The sequence below is a fragment of the Calliphora vicina genome, chromosome 2 (genome assembly GCF_958450345.1).
Source record: "Calliphora vicina chromosome 2, idCalVici1.1, whole genome shotgun sequence".
Taxonomy (NCBI): domain Eukaryota; kingdom Metazoa; phylum Arthropoda; class Insecta; order Diptera; family Calliphoridae; genus Calliphora; species Calliphora vicina.
Window position 1 is genome coordinate 43,025,421 of NC_088781.1, and position 23,679 is coordinate 43,049,099.

General features: G+C 30.9%; 1 protein-coding gene across 1 annotated transcript in view; it reads right to left on the reverse strand.

Annotated features, from left to right (window-relative positions):
• The window catches only part of grp (serine/threonine-protein kinase grp), an 81,444-nt gene continuing 57,765 nt past the window's right edge, over positions 1–23,679 (reverse strand). The window contains exons 4-7 of the mRNA XM_065501062.1: positions 7,881–8,058; positions 5,940–6,082; positions 4,910–5,119; positions 1–1,219 (exon numbers count right to left, since the gene is read on the reverse strand). Of these exons, the coding sequence (XP_065357134.1) occupies positions 561–1,219; positions 4,910–5,119; positions 5,940–6,082; positions 7,881–8,058 (1,190 nt within the window). The 3' untranslated portion in view covers positions 1–560. The remainder of the gene's footprint in view (positions 1,220–4,909; positions 5,120–5,939; positions 6,083–7,880; positions 8,059–23,679) is intronic.

Sequence of the window (23,679 nt, forward strand, 5' to 3'; positions counted from 1 at the left end):
TTATTTTCTTTTTATTTTTTAAAAAATGTATTAAAAAGTCACTTTTATTAAAAAACATCAATGTTGTCTACCTACTTAGCCTAAAACAATGGTTTCCATATAAGGCAATTCCTTTTTTATACAAGCCTGTCACACATTTCATTCGGTTATTATTTATTATTCCGATACATTTTGTTTTAGCTTCTTCAGGTTAATTCGAGTTAATAGAGTTAATAATTCTATATTTTCGATTATAATTTTGCAATGTCTTGTATATTAAAACAAAAGTCAAGTGATTAATAGCGGTTTCATTCCGCAAAAAAATTAGTTTTAATTTTTCTGAAGAAGCAAAATGCGGAATTTATTCGACATACGATCAGAATGGATTTCTGTGTCAGGCGGGATAGTTTAGTTTTTTTTTTACATTAAAAAGTCAATAATTTAAGAGGAGTTTTAGGAATAAAATCAAGAAATACTAAAAAACAAACAAACAATTATCATATGACCAAGAAATAGTAAAACATTATACATATAAATTAAAACAATTAAAATAAATTTAATATATAAAGTTGAAAATACACTTAAGGCACACAATTGGTGGCAATTGCTATGGGCCAAGTGACGGGTCCTTTCAGAACAACATCCTCCATAAGTTGTTTGATTTTAATAAAACGCCGCTTGAACTCCAAACCACAGCCCTTGGATAAACGGAAATCGAGCAAGATTTTACCATCCATTTCGATAATGTGAGCCTTGAATACTAAACGTAATTTGCGCCTATCTATGGTGGAGATAGTCACCACTACATTATCTTCACTAATTTTGCAGGTATAGCCGAGACGCTCGATGTCGGTGACCAAACGTTTGATGGTGTCCTCTTGGCGTAGTGTCACAAAGAAACGTGTCATACGTCTGACCAAACGTTGGAAAACATTTTGCGAAGCGGATTGTGTTTGATTCATTTGAGTGCACAGCAGCAGATCGTCCAACAGTGCTGGCTGTGAGAAACAGAAGCCGAGACGATGTTCTTGGGCCGCCGTTTGTTTATTGGCTTCATCACGATTGCTGGGACCTTCGAAATCGTGCTTCACAATCGGCATGGGTTGTGAGCAATAATTGCGAGATATGGAATCATCCATATTGTGACTGCTGTGATGACTAGACATTTGTCGTTGACGTTTGGCTTTGGGCGAGCGTATCTCTAAGGCAGCGGCCGAGTCGACCAAATCACGTGAACGATCTATGAAAGAAATGGTTAAAATATATCATATTAGTAAAAAACTTTTACAATGTTTCTTAAATTATTAAAATAAGTAATTAATTTAAAGCTAAATAAATAAATTTGTAATGAACTGAAACAACTTAAGATGAACATAAAAGCAAAAACCATTTGGTTTTTGGTAATAAAGCTCTATGGAATTTTATGAATGTTTAACCATACAGCTAAAATCACCAAAGAACAAATAATATGCAAAATTATAAAGTGTTTAATTGAAATAATGAAAAACGAAAACATAAAATGTGGTAATAAAACAAATATTTGAATGATATTTACATACATTTTAGCACTTTTAGTAACTTTCTTCTAGATTTTGTTGTTTGGAACGCATTTTCAATGCTTTGGTAATCTAGCTTTATGAAGGTATCAAAGCTATCATACAGCTAAAGCGCCAAAGCTATGATAACATGCGCGATTTATATATTTACACACTTTTGAGAGATAGTTTATTTAGATTTATTTTGTAGTTTTTAAAGGAAAAACAATTGCCTTTGTTTGTTTTCTTCTAATTAATTTCCTTGGAGATCACTGTACTTTTTCTTAATTTCTTTTAACAAATACAACATTTTCGCTTCCTTTTATGATTGAAAACAAATAATTCACCCTTATCGTGGTTGGCGTAAACGTCATACGCCTACGACAGTTTCGTACTAGATTTAAGAAACAGTTTGCATTTTATCTTTAATCTAGTACGAAACAGTCGTAGGCGTAAGAAGTTTACGCCAACCACGATAAGGGTGATTGATAATGCAAGGAATTAAATTTTAATAACTCATAAAGGAATTAACGTATTTATTCAACATCCTAAGGCCATATAGTCGCACGACTGTTAAATAAAACTTTATACGTTTAAACTAAATGATTCGGAAAGTGGTCTAACATTAGCTGTCAAGTATATCAGTTTGTATTTGGTCGTCTAATGGACCATTTTGTTTATTTGTTTGAACTACATTTTTTAAGAAATAATACTTGAAAACGATCGAAATTCATCAAACCATTTTAAATCAACAGATTTCACTATAAAACGTTCGTAGTTGAACTACGAACGTGGATGTAAGGCCAAATAATGGATGTAAGGCCAAATAATTTTTACATTCAAGTAAAAATTTTATATATTTTTTTTTAATTTATCACAATTCTTAAAAGTATCACTTGTTAAATCTATTTAACTTCTTATTATTTTCATAGTTTTATAGCTGTAGGCAGAAAACTTTCGGTCAAGTACAAAGTGAAACTCAAATATCTATAACCATTGAGAGTCACTAAGTACCTGAACAAAAGATTTCGGATTTCTAATTTCAATCACAAATTTTTAAACTAATTAACATAATTTTATTTCAATTGAAACAACAAAATTTTAAAGAATCAGATTTTTACCAAATAAAAGTAATTTTACATAAAACCGGATTTCAGAGAAGCATTGTGTATTCGGTTTTAAAGTTAAGATCATCTAGAAGTTTGTTTTTTAATTGCATTAGTTATATTGACACAGAAATAATGACACGAATGCGTGTTAAATTTTTAATAATTTGGAATATTCTCATTCGATATTGAGTTTCCTTTAAATTGTATTTGTTTGAAAATGTCGAATTTAGTGCCAACAAATTTGAAAACAAGTGCTGCTGAAGCACACCAATTGCTCATCAAAGCTTACGGTGAATGTTTTCCATCGGTTTCAACGTGCGGGAGATGGTTTGTGCGGTTCAGAAGACAAATATTGCAACAACTGGCCGGCCAGTCTAAAAAGTTTGAAGACCAAACATTGGAGGCATTACTCTATGAAGATTGTTGTCAAACTCAACAAGAGCTTGCAAAATAATTGGGCAATTTCAAAACGGATTCATCCAAAAGCAGGGAAATTGGATACCATACGAATTGAAACCGAGAGATCTTGAAAGACTATTTTGCATGTCCGAAGTGATGATTGAACGCTATTAAAGAAAATAATATTTTCACCGAATCATTACATGCAATGAAAAATGGATCCATTGTAATGACCAGAAGCGTAAGAGATCGTATGTGAAGCCCGGCCAACCAGCGGAATCGACACAAAAGCGAAATATCCATGGCGCTAAGGTAATTCTCTGTATTTGGTGGTAGCAAAAGGGTATTATTTATTATGAGCTGCTGAAATCTGACCAGGCCATCACAGGGAACCTGTACCGAACACCACTGATTCGTTTGAACCGCAATATTTCATCATGACAACGCTCGGCCACATGTTGCAATAGCTATTAAAAACTATTTAGAAAGAAGTGGTTATGAAGTTTGGCTTCACCCGCCTTATAGTCCAGATCTTGCCCCGTCCGACTACTATTTGTTTCGATCGAAGCAGAACGCTCTCTGTGGCATACGTTTCATTTTGGTACACAGTATCGGATATTGGCTAAATTCGTTCTTGGCTTCAAAAGATGAGAAGTTCTTTTGGCTTTGGAATTCATATGTTGCCATAAATATGGGAAATGGTCATAGCTAACAATGGCCAATACTTTGAATAAATTTATATTGTACAAATGTTTCAAAATAAAAGCAAACAAATTTAAAGTAACCTTAAATCTGAAAGCTCTGCTTCAATTCATTACTTTTTAGAATTCATTATTAATAGAGTTTTCTTTAAGTCAAATCCATAACAAAATTGAATTCAATTTATTTTTATTCATAATCCAGTATGGCCCAATTATGGCAGACTTCATAAACGCATTTTGCAAAGCAACACTGCAATGCATAGTGTTCATAAACGCAATAGATTTTGTTTTGGCAATGTCGCAAGTTCATTATTGTATGGCAATGCTTGTCCATGCGCAGTATCTGTCAAATTTGTGAACTGTTTTTATTTATGATTCTTTACAAAACATTTATGCGTCCATGAATGTCACAAAATATTGTTTTGTCTTGTAATTGCTTTGCATTACTGCGTTTATGAAGTCGGCCTATATTTCAGATTGTGAATAAAAATGAATTGAATAACAAAATGGATTAATAAAATTTATTGAGTGGACAAATTTTACTTCAATTCAAATCTATTACAAATAAACATTATACAATTTATTTAAATTCATTTTGTAAATGATTAAGAACAAATTGAATAAAGGAAGGAATGTGTTCATTCAATTTGGATTAGATTTGAATTAATAAAAATTTAATGAATGAAGCAAAATAATTTGTTTTATTGGAAATAGTTTTATGGAATGAATAGCTGACATTTTACATTGATTTAAATTGAATTAAATAATGAATTCGATGCTCTTTCTTAGCTTTCGAATGCCATCAATATAAATTCCTTTACATTTCATTCGATTCGAATAAAGGAATCCTTAAATAAAATAAAAACTCGCAGGTTAGAATAAGAATTCTCTCGTAAAATTTGGTAAAAATTACTGGTTTTATAATTTTTACTCAAATTATCGAATGTTTTTTTGCTACATTTATAGGTATAAAAAACATCTTCGATGTATAAAAAAGCTATTCACACTCTTATTCCGATCTTTAACTTTAAAACACAAGACTATTCCATCTCTTACTCTGAAATTTGTTTAGTTTGGCAAAAATCTTCTTAAAAACATTACAATTGAATACTTTTCAAGACACTTCACTTATTTCTTAAAAAAAAAATAATTGAAAGAAACAAAAAAATAAATTTCTGAAACTCACCACTATCAACAAATTGCATATTAGACCATTTGTGATCTAAAATTTTGTCCAATGACAAACGATAGGTAGGATTTGTAGCTAAAACTTTGCGCAGCAGTGATATAGCCAATGTGTCCAATTTACTCCAGGGCGTTTGGGTGGACCAACGATCATTGTCCTTCCAGTTGATAAACTCTTGACATTGAACTGAGGGCTGATCCCAGGGTAGTTCTAAATAAAAGTAAAGAATGATTAATAAGTTAAAATATATGTAAATTAAAAATGTAAATTAAACAAAAATAGATGTTAAATAAAATAACGAAATGTATGTATTTTAAATTGACAAATAAATAATTATATAGAGTGCAGCAAGCAATTTAAGCTGGAGCTTTGGTATAAAAGCTTTAGATGATATATAAACAGTTTCAAATAAATCTACAGCTAGAATACCAAAGAAACAGCAAAAAATGTTAATGGTGAGAAATGGTAAGTTTATGATGGTTGTTGGTAGGTGGTGATTTTTTTCTTAGTTTAATTATTTATTTTGATATTTTTTTTTTAGTTTTTATACAAATGACACAAACACACAGACACAATAAATAAAAACAATAATTTTAAATAAATTTATAATTGATTTTTAAGTTTTTTTGTAGAATATTTAGTGCAGTGCTTTTACAACGATGTTGCTGAGGGTGAGTTTTAATTTTCCCTGTTTAAATTTCACATTTTTTGTTAACACTTAATTTTTTGTTATATTTTTGTTAAAATAAAATGCCTTATTACATAAACATTGAAAATAACATGCAAAATTAGTAGAATTAAAATAAAACTTTGATAAATAAACAAAAATTATTAAAATTTAAGACACATCTTTTGATTTATTTATTTTTTTAATCATGAACATGAATGAGTACGAATAACTTTGTTTTTCTTGCTTTTAAATGAAAAAATAAGTGAAAACTAAAATCATCCATGACATAAAACGAACTTTAAGTGATTGAGGGGAAGACGGTTGTGAGGGACAGAGTAATTAAACAAGCATAGTACTTACCACCAGCTAACATTGTCACCAGGATAACACCACATGACCAAATATCAGCAGGTTGTGCATGGTAGGGTTTTAAGAGCACTTCAGGAGCCACATACGGCAATGTACCACAGCGTTTATCTAATAGACGTTCTTTGCCTTTGCATCTATATGGGGGAAGAGAGAGAGCCAGAGAGTTATTATCAATTCTATTAAAGAGGAAATTGTATTTTAAAGTAGGAGTATTTAAAAGAACTTAAATGTTAATAATAATTTAAACGAATTTTTGTATAACAATTTAACTTTTTTTTACATGACTTAAATACACAATTTAAATTGTTTTTTTAAGTTTAAGAACAGATTTCCCGTACTCAAAATAATTGCAGGAACAAAGCCAATGTTTTCATTTTAAACTATCTGAGTTGTTTAGTATTATAAAACTGAACTAGAACTGAACTAGAACTAGAACTGAACTAGAACTGAACTAGAACTGAACTAGAACTGAACTAGAACTGAACTAGAACTGAACTAGAACTGAACTAGAACTGAACTAGAACTGAACTAGAACTGAACTAGAACTGAACTAGAACTGAACTAGAACTGAACTAGAACTGAACTAGAACTGAACTAGAACTGAACTAGAACTGAACTAGAACTGAACTAGAACTGAATTAGAACTGAACTAGAACTGAACTAGAACTGAACTAGAACTGAACTAGAACTGAACTTGAACTAGAACTGAACTAGAACTGAACTAGAACTGAACTAGAACTGAACTAGAACTGAACTAGAACTGAACTAGAACTGAACTAGAACTGAACTAGAACTGAACTAGAACTGAACTAGAACTGAACTAGAACTGAACTAGAACTGAACTAGAACTGAACTAGAACTGAACTAGAACTGAACTAGAACTGAACTAGAACTGAACTAGAACTGAACTAGAACTGAACTAGAACTGAACTAGAACTGAACTAGAACTGAACTAGAACTGAACTAGAACTGAACTAGAACTGAACTAGAACTGAACTAGAACTGAACTAGAACTGAACTAGAACTGAACTAGAACTGAACTAGAACTGAACTAGAACTGAACTAGAACTGAACTAGAACTGAACTAGAACTGAACTAGAACTAGAACTGAACTAGAACTGAACTAGAACTGAACTAGAACTGAACTAGAACTGAACTAGAACTGAACTAGAACTGAACTAGAACTGAACTAGAACTGAACTAGAACTGAACTAGAACTGAACTAGAACTGAACTAGAACTGAACTAGAACTGAACTAGAACTGAACTAGAACTGAACTAGAACTGAACTAGAACTGAACTAGAACTGAACTAGAACTGAACTAGAACTGAACTAGAACTGAACTAGAACTGAACTAGAACTGAACTAGAACTGAACTAGAACTGAACTAGAACTGAACTGAACTAGAACTGAACTAGAACTGAACTGAACTAGAACTGAACTAGAACTGAACTAGAACTGAACTAGAACTGAACTAGAACTGAACTAGAACTGAACTAGAACTGAACTAGAACTGTACTAGAATTTAGATTTAGATTAGCCAGGAACTTACTCAGTCATTCAATTCCAATTATTATTCATATAAATTTAAAGGATTTTCTTTTTGCATAAAATTATAGAGTAATCGCCTCGCACCAAGGTTACAAAATATACAAAAAAAATGCATAAATATATTTAACATTTTACTTTTTTAAAATTCATATTCCTTTTTGCAAATTATGTTAATTGTATGATTTTTAATTGGCAACAATATGAAACAAAAAAGCTGTTATTAAATTAATGTTTTAAATACAAATTCGTTTGTATATAAACTACAATAATAGTGTAAGTACGTGATACTTTTTTATAGCTTTTTACAATTTTCATTTTGTTATTAGTTTTTCTTCTATTTTTTTGTTGTTGTTTTTTGTAATAAGTTGTGTACCTAAATACCTAAACATGGTTGCCATTCCAAAATCGGATATTTTAATATTATCATGCTCATCCAATAGCAAGTTTTCTGGCTTCAAGTCACGATGTGCGATGCCACGTTGATGCAAATACTGCAATCCCGATAGTAATTGTGTGAAATAACGTTGTGCTTCATGCTGTGGCATGCCAATATCGGGTTCTGCAAATAGAAAGAAAGAAATACAAATGGAAAAAATAAATAAATGCTAAATAAATAATACATGTATTAAATTAATGTTAGTAGAAAGTAGGATTATAAATAAAAGAAGAAAAAAATAGTTTTGTTAAACAAAGTTTAATAAAATTAAATCTAAACATATGAATGACCACATTGCTGGAAACTGATATACTTGTAGTTGTTTACACTATAATGTGTGTGTGGTAGGTAGGTGGTCGGTCATGAAGTGACCTCATGTCAAGTGCTGTTTTGAAAGTGATTCATATTATTTTGTGTGGGGAGAGCAATGGTTGTAACGAGGGTTTGTACTTATGTTTAGATCAGTGGTCAGCATTCATAAACACCAGGGGACGAACGCCAATTTAGATGTATATAAATCGAATGTGAGGGAAACAAATTGGAGATTGTACATTTAATGTAACATAGCATATGGCATGTTCAGTTTGTGCCGACCACTAATTTATAGGAATAACAAGTAAAGGTTTTTAAATATAAATTTTAGAACGAGTTTCTAGAACTGTTCTAGAATTGAAATATAACTGAACTGAGTTAACTAAACAACAAACGTTCTACTTAAGCTTCTTTAGAGGCACATGTTTGAGTTGACATGTGATGACTCGCATTGTGGTCCTTTTGAAAATTAAAAAATGGAGGAATAATATTGAAGTCATTTTAGATTTGCGGGTAAAAATTGTTTTATTGCTTAAACGATATACTTGTTCACTGTTTTGATATTTTAAAAGAGACACTTGTTTTAGCTGGCGTGAGCTAGTTCGCATTATTCTGATTTTCCTTCGGGGAATTAGATAGTGGTAAACAAATGGTGCGGTAATAAATATTTCAAATTGCTCAATCTACTTTGATATGATGACATTTTTTTTTAAAAAATCGGGCCAATGCTTAAGTTTAATTATTTTTTTTTAGAATCGGCCTTTTATGATGGCTCTTAAGATCAAAATTAATCAACATTTCTTTGGTCTAATCGATTTGAGCCTTTTTTAATCGGTTGCAAAATTAATAAATCTTTTAAATGCTAATCTCGTTGGATTTCTTTTGTTGGATTCAACAAATGATGACTATGGTATAGGCTGGATTCCGACATTGCTTCGGATTCTGGGGTATTCTACTATCGTGAATATCGAACACTCATTCAACTGTGATACTTTTTGGTTTGTAATAACATCTAAGACATTATGGAACTCCAACATGGTTGCAATATCAGATTTCCCATAGTAAGAAGATCAGCACAATGTTGTTGTGTAATGGTACAATCAAAAAGCCCAAAATTTACGATGCTGACATTGGATTTGAAGAATGTTTTTGTAACATTTCACTAAAAGTCAAAACGATAAGATCGGCACAAAATTTTTGAGCAATGGTACCACCAAAAATCATAAACTTTTTGATGCTGACACTAGATTTGAAGCAAGATCCACTGATGTCGAATAATCTTTCCTTAAGAAGAAAAGTTCAACTTCCAGTTAATAAAGTTGTCAATATTTGGACGAGTGAAATTCGTGTCTTTTTGGAAAGATTATCAAATTGAATTTAAAAAATTAGAGATCACAAATTTTATGTACAATGTGGCCATAAGAGAAATAGTTGCCATAGTAGGGTTATTATTCTGCAAGCAAATTCCCCAATCTCCAAGTCTGAGTTTGTACGCATACCCAACCTAGTGGATTCCTTAACTATTTTTTTTTTCAAGTCTGATAAGCTCATCTGCCCCGAAATTCCCCTATATGTCCCAAATGATCGTCGTTATGAAATGTGAGGCAGTAAAAAGCAGATTTTGTTCACAGGAAAGACAATTAAGAGGCTGCAATGGAGGTTCAAATGTCACAATATTCTTCAAGGCAGTTGTAACGATGTTCAATAACAGATAGTCTGCAATTGCGAAAAGAAGGATAATGTTGAAGACTTTTTATGTCACTGGCAAGGAAATGATATTCACGATCTTCGATGGAGAGTATTATTAACGAATTTGTTATACGGTATTCACTCTACTTGAAAATAATTCTATGATAAATTTGAGATTATGAAGTAAATTCGCTGTGAAATAATGAAATGTCAGGAATTAAGTTTATTTAGTACAAATTATGGATATTTTAACTATGGAACGCTTTGGACTGAACGAAACAACACATTATTCAACAAAATAATATTTAGTGACGACGGTTATCTTCAATTATGAGGTTTTGTAAACAAAAAGATGGCCTGTATCACAATATCGTATGAAAGATTTCGTTCGCATTATAAGAGAAAGAAAACTGATTGCTTCACGTAAATATCAAGTAAGGGAAACCAAAATCACTTTTCGTTCACTTAGAATGTAAACGAAATCTTCCAATCGATATTTTGAAACAGACTATAAGTTGTTGAATGAGAAATTTCCCGGTCTCGTAATTTATCGATTTGGCGATCTCAATTAGCCGCCTCTATCTTGAGATTAAACGCTGCTGGGCCATTTCCTTGGGGCCATTTGAAAGATCGGATTACATGAACAAATTTCAAACAACGGATACTTTGAAAGAATAAATTCGGCGCTGCATTGACGAGATAAGAGAAGAGTTTTCGCAAAATGTTGTTAAAAATTTGGACATGGTTGACATTTTTCCGCTTTGGGAGCATTGAATGTTTGTGAATTTGGTTTTTGAAAAATTGAATGGAACACTGCATTTTTCGATTTGGGACTGTCAATTAGTTGCCTCGTTCTTGTGATATAATGCCTCTGTACTATTTTCTATAAGGCCATTTGAAAGAGCAGGTTTTTATGAACAAACAGCGCTGCATTGAAGATATAAGCGAAGCGTTTTTGCATAATTTGATTCAAAATTTTGTGAAAAGAATATTTGGCGAAAAATTAACTTGATATTATATTTCAATATTAATTCACATATTTCTAGTTTACATTGGCATCAATACAGCTGGAAGGTTATTGTGTACTTCGATTCGAAAGAAAACATTTTCGAATTTCCATGTATAAAGCATACAAATTCGAACGATTTTATTTTCAAAAAAAAAGCCAATTTATTTTCCATAACCTCAAAAATCAAAGATTGGGAATTCATTACGAAAACCATACAATCCTCGTAGGATAATCATAACAAAATTGTATTTTAAGAGGTCTCCATTTAACGAAACTATTTCAAGAGATTAAATCGTTTATAACAATTCAATGTAGTACTCTAAGTCGTATTTAACTTCCTAACAAAAAAATGGCGCAATATTTTAAAACATTTAAATAATTTATATTTTAAACTGTGAAGTTCCTGCATTTTCAAATAACACCATATTTTATGAAATTTCGCATACAAAACTAATACGTATTCATTATACAAACAATTGTTGCATGCTACCATGGAGAAACTGATGGCCAATAGAATTTTAAACAAATATAAAAAAATACACAGAAATAAATGAAATTTTGTTTGTCATAAATTTGCCACAGAATTTCTATTTCAATTATAAAAGGATTTTCTATAGAAAATCAATATTGAAACAAAATACTCAGTGAAATTTGTTGCACTATAAAGAAAAATATGAATTTAAGCTGATTTCCTGGGAAAAACTAACAAACTGCAAATATAACAAGTTAATGAAATGCACACACAATACAAAGAGTCTGATAAATTTAAGCGAAAAAAAATATACACAATAGTAGTTACACAAATGCATATTTATTTTCTATAGAAAAATTTATATAAATATTGAAAATAACATACCCAACTCAATGCCATCAAATTTGTATTTTAGAATAACTGTGATATTAAAATATTGTCACGCAGGATATATTATAAATGTTGCCAACATTCACCGCCATTCAATATTGCAATGCAGTGGCATTTAAATGAATTTTCTTTGCTTTCTTTTCCAATATATGAATACACAAACACATTTTTTTTTAAACACACAATTCTAGCCATATCCGTTATTATAATACAAAAACTTCCGGTGGCCGACACACATTTTAACATTTCACCATGGAGCCCGGCTATTAAAGCAAATTTTAGTTATTTTATTTTTCGTCTATAATTCATCGAATGTCAGGACCAGGACTGTCTGTATGAGATGAGAGTTAAAAGCAAACTGAATTTCGTTTGTGCCACAAAATCATTGTAACAGTTGGCCAAAATATATCAACATACCGAAAAAAACAAATGTAAAAAGGATAACCAGCAGGTAGTTTTGATGAAGGAAGAATTATTTTAAGAGTACATATGAAAAAAAATTACTTAACACAACAGCAACAAAATAATTGGTTGGATGCGAGGTTAAAGGACTTTCAGGAGAAAGAGAGAAAACGTATACACAGATAGCATGAAGAATGAACTGCACATAAAATGCAATCAACAGATTTATGAAAAATGTATAGTGCACAGAGGCGTAGTAGGGTAGTTTTCGAAGATTATATTATATTTTAATATTGGGTGTATGAATTAAAAATGAGGGATTTACAATATATCTCGTATCTTTTGTTTTTAATAACTTATATGTCAATTTGAAGGTTAGATATGTCATTTATTCTCACTTAATTATTGATTATCAGGGAAACCGGAAATATGCTCTAAAAAAAGCGTTTTAGGAGCTTTAAATATGCAGTAAAAACTTTAAAATATGCTCTTAAAATTTAAAAAATATGCTCTTAAAAAAACAAACTTTTACATAATTTTTAACCAAAAAAAATTTACTTAAATTTTCAAATAAAAATCGTTGTCTATTGGATCTGAAAACATTTTTAAACATAGAAAATGTTCTTTCGACATTAACTGATGTTACAGGAGCAAATTTAAAAGACAATATTTCTTTAATACTTAGAACGGTTAAGTTTGAATTAGAACTAAAATTTTATATTTAGATGGAGCTATTATTAAAATAGTGCTTATTTTATATTGAAACAAGTAAGAGAGCTATATTCGGCTGTGCCGAATCTTATATACCATTTATATAATTAATACTTCAAAATAAAAAATTTAAATATTTTTAGGCGAAGAAAAATTTTTTTTCAGTTTTTTCATTTTGTGAATAAAAAAATTTTTCGAATTGTTATTTTAAATTTAAAAAAAAAAATTTTTTTTTTTAATTTTTTTTTTTTTTGGTGAAAAGCCATCTATTCTTCAATTTTGATTTTTAAACAAAGGAAGTAAAAACCTGTAACACAACAGCGAAAAATATGTAAGACAAAATTTGTGTTTGGTAAACTCAAAATATGCTATTAAACAGTAAAATATGCTCTAAAAACGCAAAATATGACATAAATATGCTCTTAAAACAAATATATGCAAAAATATGTATTTAAGGGTAAAATATGCAAAAATATGCACTAAGAAATCGATGCCAAAATTCTTAAATAGTTCTGAAACGTGTAAATATCTTATCCATGTGCTCATTAGACTCACCAGAAAAAACATGCATTTGCATATTTTGGTTTCCCTGTGATTATAGTGTAAAAAATTTGCTTCGCAAATGTCGAATTATGCACAAACAAAGCGTCATATGCGAGAAGTTTTGCTTTACTTCTTTAAATTAAAAAAAATGTGCCGCTGAAGCACACCCATTGTTCACCAAAGCTTATAGTGAATGTGATTCATCGGTTTCAATGTGCAAGAGATGATTTGAGCGGTTCAGAAGTGGGGATTTGACACGGAAAACAAATATTGCCCAGGCCAGCTAAAAAAGTTTGAAGATCAAGAATTGGAGGCATTATTCCATGAATATTGTTGTAAAACTCACCAAGAGCTTGAAAAATCATTGGGAGCTACACAAGCAGGGAAATTGCAAATCGTTTGCTAGCAGCAGGATTCATCCAGAAAGCAGGGAAATTGGTACAATTCTAATTCAAGCCGAGAGACCTTGAATGATGATTTTGCAATTCCGAAATGATGCTTGAACGCTATAAAAGAAAATCATTTTTGTACCGACTCATTACTTGCGATGAAATAACCCGAAGCGTGAGAGACCAAAACCACATATCAATAGATAATGATATGTATTTGGTGGGAGCAAAATGGTCCTATCTACTATTAGCTGCTGAAATCTGACCAGACCATTACAGGGAATCTGTACCGAATGCAACTGATTCGTTTGAAGCTAGCATTAGCCGACAAACGCCCAGAATATGCGACCAGACATGAAATCATAATATTCCATCATGACGACGCTCGGCCACATATTGTAATACCTGTTAAAAAGTATTTAGAATGAAGTGGTTGGAATGTTTTGCCTCATCCGCCTTATAGTTCAGACCTTGCCCCGCCTGACTAATATTTGTTTCGAACGATGCAGAACTTTTTCTCAGGGATACGCTTCACTTCAGAGTCTTCGAAATTGGCTTGATTCGTTGTTGGCTGGGAATCTATATGTTGCCAGAAAATTTGAAAAAGGCCATAGCTAACAATGGCCAACACTTTAAATAAATTTACATTGTACAAATGTTTCAAAATAAATCTACAAATTTGAAAATATTGAAATTTCGAAATTTGAATATTAAAAAAAAAACATTGATTATGTAGAAAATTTAATTCAATATTCAGTTTATGAATAACGTTATTAAAAATATACTATAATTCAAAACTAAATTTGAAAAATATTGATATTTCGAAATTCCATATTAACAAGTAAGAGAGCTATATTCGGCTGGTCCGAACCTTATATACCCTTCACCAAATTATACTTCAAAATAAAAATTTTAAATATTTTTAGGTAAACAAAATTTGTTTTTTTTTTCATTTTTTGGAATTGTTATTTTAAATAATTTTTTTTTAAATTAAATTTTTTTTTTGGGGTTAAAAAATATTTCTTCCTATTTTGACGCATTGTAGGTCCAACTATCATTAGATATCCATATTGTCTATATTAATGACTTAGTAATCCATATATAGATCAAAAATAGGTCAGAAATCGAGGTTCTCCTGGTATCATATCTCAGCCATTTGTGGACCGATTTTGCTGATTTTAAATAGAAAACTTCTCGAAAGCATGTCTGACAGAATTATTGAATATTTGGATCCCGAAGATATCTGGGGTCTTCAGAAAATTGATTTCAACAGACAGACGGACATTGCATTAATTTAGTTGAATTCGCAATTGCGTTTATTAAGTATTTAAACTAAATTCGCAAATACTATAACTAAACTTATTACACATTTATTATAATTCGAAACTAAATTTTTTTAAAATAGTAAATATTGAAATTTTTTTAAAATCACCGCTATTAAGATTTTTTATGCATTTCGAAATTTTAAACAATAAAGCCAAATTAGAGATTAGAAAATTTTTAAAAAAATTTAAAAATATACTTCAATCAAATTCGTAATTATGGAGGAGTTTCTGAAAATCGAATAAAAACTTTCTATATTGTTGTCGTTCAGATCTTTTAAAAGTCAGTTAACAAATGTTCCGACAGCTGACAGGATTAATAAAAACGGAGCATATAACTATTAACAATATTTCAAACATTATGAAAGTTTGGAGGCCAAAGTTCGAACAAAATCATTCTAATCGATGAAGGGTCAAATTTGCCGCAATTATAACTAACAATTTTCTCAGTTATAGGTCTCCGCTTAAAGAGACTCAGCAATTGAATCGATTGAATAATCGAGTATTAAACTCAAATGAGAAGATATCTATTATTTGTAAGAGAAGTTATATAAATTAAAATGACCTATGGATAAATCTGTTATTTAATCCTATTGCCTTCCAAAAAACTCCATCTCTGTTTTCATACTCGTATCTATACCCCATAAATAATTGTAAAAGACAGACAGCATAATGTAACTAGAAATATTTATGCATTTTTGTATGTATGTACTTTGTCATTAAAAGGTACAAATCGTAAATTATTTTTTGTGTATTAGTCTAAAACAAGTGCGTACTTTTACACTAGATGATGATGATGATACTCAGAGCAGTTATAGTCTCCTCTTTAGGGATTTAAAGTTCAGATTTTTGTTTTATAGTCTTTTACGTTTCATTTTGTTTTTTGTTTTCCTTTTTCTTTTTGCATCCTAGAAGACAATAAAACATGTGTTTGCGCAGGTAATTTTCCATGAGATAAACAGGAGGAGGTGTATTCTGTATTGTATTGTGCATAGCATGACTCTGCAAAAACATCCGAAACAAAAAGTAAAAAAAAGGTTTCTTCTAATTAACTAAAAATTTTGTTGATGGGATAAATTTTAATGTTGGTTGTTGGTTTTTTGTACCTGAACTTTATAATAAACCAGAGTTTAAATGAGTATAAACTATGATGCAAGTGTCGTTAGTTAAAGAGAAATTATGATTAAAACATGGAGGAGTTTGTTATCAAAAGGGAATTTTAAAAGTAGGGATATAAATAAGGCAAGTCAAAAAGTGACAGTGTTGGGAAAGTAAAGATTTAATTGTGGTAGTTTTTTTGAGAGTTGCGAAGAAAACTACTTATGTCCTGTTATATAAAATGATAAATATTAGAGTATGGGTAGTCAATTTTTAAATAAAGATACATAAAAAAATGAAATTATTACAATTAATAAATATTATTAATCAAATATGACTATTTTCACAAACTTGTTCATATAGTATATTGGGTGTATGACTTAAAAATTAGGGATTTTTTAGCATTTATTTTGAAACATTTGTACAATATGAATTTATTCAAAGTATTGGCCATTGTTAGCTATGAACTTTTCCCATCTTTCTGGCAACATATGGATTCCGAGCCAAATGATGTGCTCATCCTTTGAAGACATCCAAAATCGTCTTTCAAGGTCTCTCGGCATCATATCGTATGTTACCCAATTTCCCTGTTTTTGCTTGCAAACGTGATTGTATAGCTCCCAAAGATTTGCAAGTAATTTCTCCAATTCTTGGTCTCCAAACATTTTTGGCTGGCCTGGGCGATCATTGTCATTCGGTATAATTTCTTTTTTCTTTTATAGCGTTCAAGCATCAATTCGGACATGCAAATTCGTCTTTCAAGGTCTCTCGGCTTCAATTCGTAGGATATCCGATTACCCTGCTTTTAGATGAATCCTGTTTTACAATAATCTCAATTCTTGGTTTTCAAACTTTTTTGGCTGACCTGGGCGATATACATCTGCTCAAAATAATAGATACACCTAATTGGAAAAAATTTAAATGGCGGTAACATTGAAAATTTCCTCGCAAGCGTTAAGAATACATCATATTATTAAAATTTCTATCTGGCAATGTCATGTCAGTCAAAAATCTGGCAACTATTTGCTTTCATGTTGATTTTTAAAAACGAATTTATTTGAATTACAAAAAATTATTTGCTCATAAAAATAGATACACATCAGTAATTTGTAATTTGTTTATATACAATTTTTTTTTGTGCAATTTTTTGTTCCTATTTACGTGAAACAGTAAGTATAATTTAAATTTTAGCAACAATTTTATAAAAAAATAGGACTCTTTTGAAGAAAATGGGACGAAATCATCATTGTACCGAAGATGAGAAAAAAATTGTTCAAACGATGAGAAATCAAGGAAAATCATTACGGGAAATAGCAAAGAGCATAGGAAGATCTTTACATTTTGTCCAAAATGCTTTATCTAAAAAACAAAAAAGAGAAACTCGCGGTAGACCAAAGAAAACCAGTCCAGAAACAGATAGGCGGATCGTCCTTATGGTTAAAAAAGACCCTTTCATATCATCGAAAGCTATTTCTGCGGAGCTATGTAACGAAATCAGTCCACAAACAGTTCGTCGTCGTCTTTTACAAGCTAAATTGCCGGGAAGAATTGCCAGAAAAGTGCCACTAATGTGCCAAAAAAATATCAAGACAAGATTAGAATTTTCTAAAGAGCACTTATGGTCCGGGTGTGAAGGCGAAAAAAAATGGAGAAATATTTTATGGAGCGACGAAACAAAAATAAATTTGTTTGGAAACGACTGCCAAAGAAATGTACGCCGACCAAAAGGAAAAGAATTCCACGTTAAATTTACAAAAAAGACGGTAAAACATGGCGGGGGAAACATAATGGTTTGGGGTTGCTTTTCATGGAATGGTGTTGGTCCGATATTCCGAATAGAAGATACCATGAATGCTAGTGGGTATAGAGACATATTGGAAAACGTAATGCTTCCATATGCATCGGAAAATATGCCATTAATATGGACATTCCAGCAGGACAACGACCCAAAACATAGTTCAAGATTAGTTAAAAACTGGTTCTTGGAGAATAACGTACCTGTTTTAAGCTGGCCCAGCCAATCCCCTGATTTAAACCCAATAGAAAACTTGTGGAGTGAATTAAAGATAAGGCTTTCGAAGGAAGTTTTCAAAAATAAAGACGATTTATGGGAGAAAACGCAAAAAATATGCTACGAGATTCCATTGGAGAAGTGTCAGAACTTGATATCCAGTATGCCCAGAAGAGTGGAGAAAGTTTTACAAAACAAAGGTGGATATACTGGATACTAGCTTTACTTTAATAATAAACTAATTTTTTTAAGATAAAATTTATTAGCTTTTGTTTAATAAGAATTTTTAAAAATGTATCTATTATTATGAGCACCAAATTTTTCGAAATTTAAGAAATTTAATTTACTTTATAATATTTATTATTAATTATGAAATATTTTGTTTTTGTTTTTTACTCTCCTTTTAACTATAAATAAAAATCGACTGAATTTTTTTTATAATTTTACAATATACCATTATTTTTTTTCGTTTTTAAAAAATAAATTTTGGTGTATCTATTATTTTGAGCAGATGTGTATGTCTACCATTTGTCTATCTCGCAAACCGATGAAACACATTCACCATAAGTTTCGGTGTGCTTCAGCAGTACTTTATTTCAAATTAAAGAAGTAAAGCAAAACTTCCCGCATATGACGCTTTGTTGGCACACAATTCGACATTTTCGAAAGCAAAAAAGAAACGTTGTTTACAATAATTAAGTGTAAATAGATGACAGAAATGTACCCTTCAAAATGACATATAAATTATTAAAAACATGTAAGAGAGAGCTATATTCGGCTGTGCCGAATCTTATATACGCTTCACCAAATTATACTTCAAAATAAAAATTTTAAATATTTTTAGGTAAGCAAAATTTATTTTTTTCCAGTTGTTTTTTTATTTTTTTTAAAAAAAAATTTTTCGAATTGTTATTTTAATTTTTTTTTTTTAAATTTAAAAAATTTTTTTTTTTTAATTTTGACCCATTGTAGGTCCAACTTACTATGGTCTTGTATACGTCATTGCAAAGGTCTTCGAAATATCTATTATTAGATATCCATATTGTCTATACTAATGACTAGTAATTCAGGTATAGGTCAAAAATCGAGGTTGTACTGGATTTTTCCTCATATGTATCTCCGCCATTTGTGGACCGATTTTGCTGATTTTAAATATTAAACTTCTAAAAGGCATGCCTGACAGAATTATTGAAGATATGGATCCCGACGATATCTGGGGTCTTCAGAAAATTGATTTCAACAGACGGACAGGCAGACGGACATGGCTTAATCGACTCCGCTATCTATAATGATCCAGAATTTATATACTTTATAGGGTCGGAAAATTATATTGTGGAAATTACAAACGGAATGACAAACTTATATATACCCTTCTCACGAAGGTTAATGGTGTAAAAAACAGCGTTCAATAGATACGCCATTTATTGTAAATCCTACATTTTTAAGTCATACGCCAAATATTTAAAATTATATTTTGGTGAAGGGTACATAACATTCGGCACAGTCGTATAAATCACTCTAACTTGTTTTAATTTCACTATATTTTAGTCTCTCCAAAGAACACCATCAAGCTTGATTTTTCAATACCATTTGACTGAATTTTTAAACTCTCCTCTTTTCTCAATTTCAGAATATCCAAATGTGACCATTTGTTTTATTTTTACAATTAACTATATAATTTTCATTTTAAATATGTACTTGCAAATCATGTCATAACTGTCTATCAAATGTGATGGGGTCTGTCCATTTGTCTCTATCTTGTTTTTTTGTTTTTTTTTTATTATTTTCAAACCAAAAAGAAAATAGTTTGTGTCACATTTTTATCAAAACATTTTGATCGCATAAATTTTACGCTTTTTTTGTTCTTTATTTAGCCCAAAGAATAATGTCAAAACAGACAGTATTTAATATAAAATTTAAATCATACTCTATTCCAAACTGTCTACACATGGTTGAATATCTGTATGGGAAAATGTGATTGACTACTACACTCATGTTCATACATATGTATGTAAATTAGAATAGTCTGTAAACAAAATCATAGAGTAACACCATCCAAGAGTAGGAGAATGTACTATGTACAATATATACACACAAATAATAAATGAGTACGAATGTATTCAAAGATTCATTTAATACACCAAGTGGGTGACAAATAGATGGACGTGAATAGACATGACATTTACAGATATATCTATCTTTTTTTTTAGTTTTATATAAATAAATATTTATATACACTCCTGGCTACATCAGGGTACATCAGTATTTATATAAGTATTAAATAAATAGCAAAGGGTATTGTAACAGGAGGAGTCATTAAGAACACAGTTATTTTAAGTCAAATTGAAATATGTCAAACATTTAAGTAACTATTTATGATATGATTATAGAAATGTCTAAAGTTGGTGTGTCAAAAAATGACAATTACAGTGAAGAGTATTAACATTTATAAACAATTCTTTAGAAAACATACTTTTGCAAGGAAAAGTAGTAAGTTTAATGTAATTCCAAGGAACATTTGTTTGATATCGAATCATGGCAGAATCAACCAGGTATAATTATTAGAAAGTATTTTCTCAATTATAATTTCCCTAAAATGTCAAACAAACAAAAATGAAAAATATCAAAATGGAATGTCTAACAAATCAAATGAAAATATAAAGTTATAACATCCATAGTTTGACGTTGTAGGGAGAAATATTGACAACTCTCCTTAATAATTATACCTGGTTGATTCTGCCATGATCGAATGAATTCGTTGTAAATGTATTAAAAGGTATATAAAACAAAACTTCAATACTAAATATGTTTTATAAATCTTTGATAACTTTAAAAAATATGATATGAATGAATACTCGGAAGGAAACCTGGGGACAAGAGTCTCCAAGTCACCAGTTCTGTCGACTATTTTTGAGACTTTTTGGCGACATTGTCAACGAAGCGTCTACATTTTTATTATATTTATCTTTGATGAGAAAAAGAAGGAAAACATGAATTTGAAGACGACCTTCCAAATGTTATGAATTTTTTAATACAACGTCAAATGTTAACAAAATATGCAGTTTCATTATCGACATCTAATTCAGAAAAGTACCAAAAGAGTTGACTAGAATTACTAAAACGTACTTACTAGTCATACAGAAAATATACATAGAGCGGAAACTAGAAAAAACTCAAACAAAAAAAATACACCTTGTTTTCACATAGTTTTTTTTAATAATACATGTTAAATGTCTGTAGTAAATAGACATTTAACATTGTCTGGGGTATAATAAGTCACTAGTACTGGTGACTGTATCAATAGTAAGTCAGGACATTTTCACTATTGAAATTTACATTTGAACTGAGACCGTTAATAAAGAATGGATCGATCCATCGTTTCATTTCAGATGCAAAATTACAACATGAAAATTGAAAACCGAAATATTTAGATGAAACGGTAAAGTGAAAAGTCCGTGATTTTGAATTTCCCGAAAGGTCAACACTGCTCCTGCCAACGGACATCTGTCAGTTGATTCCTGTAAACATTTTCCTGGCAGCTATTGATAGCAGACGAACTCGTGACTTCAGGAGAAATTCGAAAAAAATTAATTTCGTGTACTCATTAGCATTATTTTTTGCGGAAAAAAACATCACTCAAATATAGGCTAAGCTTGATTAATACTATGGAAACCATCAATTTCAATGGTAAAAAAGTGGTTTACTGAATTTCGTTGTGACCGTATAAACACGGAAGATGCATAACGTTCTGGACGCCCAGTTGAGGTCTCTACATACGAAACATTCGAAAAAAATTCGCGGTTTTGGCCGATCGGAGATTGAAATTGCGAGAGATTGTGGAAGCCATAGGCATCTCATATGGCTCATTGGTTTATTTTGAATGATTACTTGGGTAAGAAAAAACTTTCCGTACTAAGGGGTTGCCGCGTCAGCTCACAATCGACCACAACCGCAAGGAAAAAATTAATTAGACTACGACGAATTGCTCCCTCATCCGTCATATACTCAGGATTTAGTGACTATTTCTTGTTTTCAAACATGAAGAAATGGCTCGGCGGAGAGATTTGACACCAACGATGAAATCATCTCACAAACAAATACCTATTTTGATGACCTCGACAAATGGGAATGAACAAATTGGAGAAACCTTGGACAAAGGAGAGAATGTTGAAAAATAAAATGATTTTGTATCCAAAAACCTGTAATTGATTCAAAAAGTAACAGACTAATTGACCTGCACTTATAGTTCACAAGCGCAGCAACGATGTTTTCTGTCTTGGCCCCAATAAAATTGGAAAAATCATCAAAAAAAGGATGCCAAGGGAATGTGCTTCATCAACAACTGCCAAAGCTAGTTGACTGATACAATGTAGTTCACTTAAATCGCGTCAAACATTGAGACTCCTTAAATAATTACCTAAAACAAATTTTGTTTAGACCAATGGTCGGCATAAAGAGAACAAATAGCGTTCATTGCCATTTTGTTACTTACTATGTGATAATTTTGATGATTTTTTTTGACACTCGTATTGTTAACAGGTAAATAACCGATCTTGTTCGCCATCTGGTGTCTTTATCAATCGTAACGAGGACGAATAAACTCAAACATAATTTTGTTTATACTCAATCGTTACGAGGATTTTACGAAACTCTCATGAGAACGACAACGATAGAATTTGGCAAACAACCCCTGTTTAACAATTGTGTGACACTTCGAAAATATACCAATATTCAATTGCAATTGAGACAATTAGGACCGTTTCGTAAAGATGGATATAACGCAAATGATGATCTTGTAGTATCAGTGTTCGCAGAATATTGATGTTTTCTGGAACAAAACTAAAATACATGCTGAACGAACGCATTCGTATATGAGCGAATACTTATTCGAACGTGTGAGTTTTTTTTATTTTTGGGATTTCTTATTCGACATTGAATAAAATATGAGCGAAGTTTTACTAGAATGCTTATAAGCGTTCGAAATTTATTTCGATTACGAATGCAAGAATTGGTCCTATGGATTCGATTATTTTTTTTTTTTAAAGAGAAGTAACACTCAGGCAGAAAAGGTGGTGAAAGGAGGAGAAAAGTTTTTTTTTTTAATAGACAACTCTGCAATTGCTGTTATATTTGTTATTAATGCAGGTTGCAGCGCCTCTGGTGGTGAGATTGCGCATTTTAGTCAAGGTGGCGTTTTAGTGTTATACCACCGAAGGAGGGCGCTGTGATAAATATTAGTTATTAGTAAACTAATAATCATTATAAACTGATGTTGTTTGGCAGCGGCTGGGAATCGAACCCAGGCCACAAATACCATATCATGCTTAATGATCAAACGCCACAGCACCCACATTTACCCACGATTTACAGAACACCAAAATATGTCGAAAACGTTA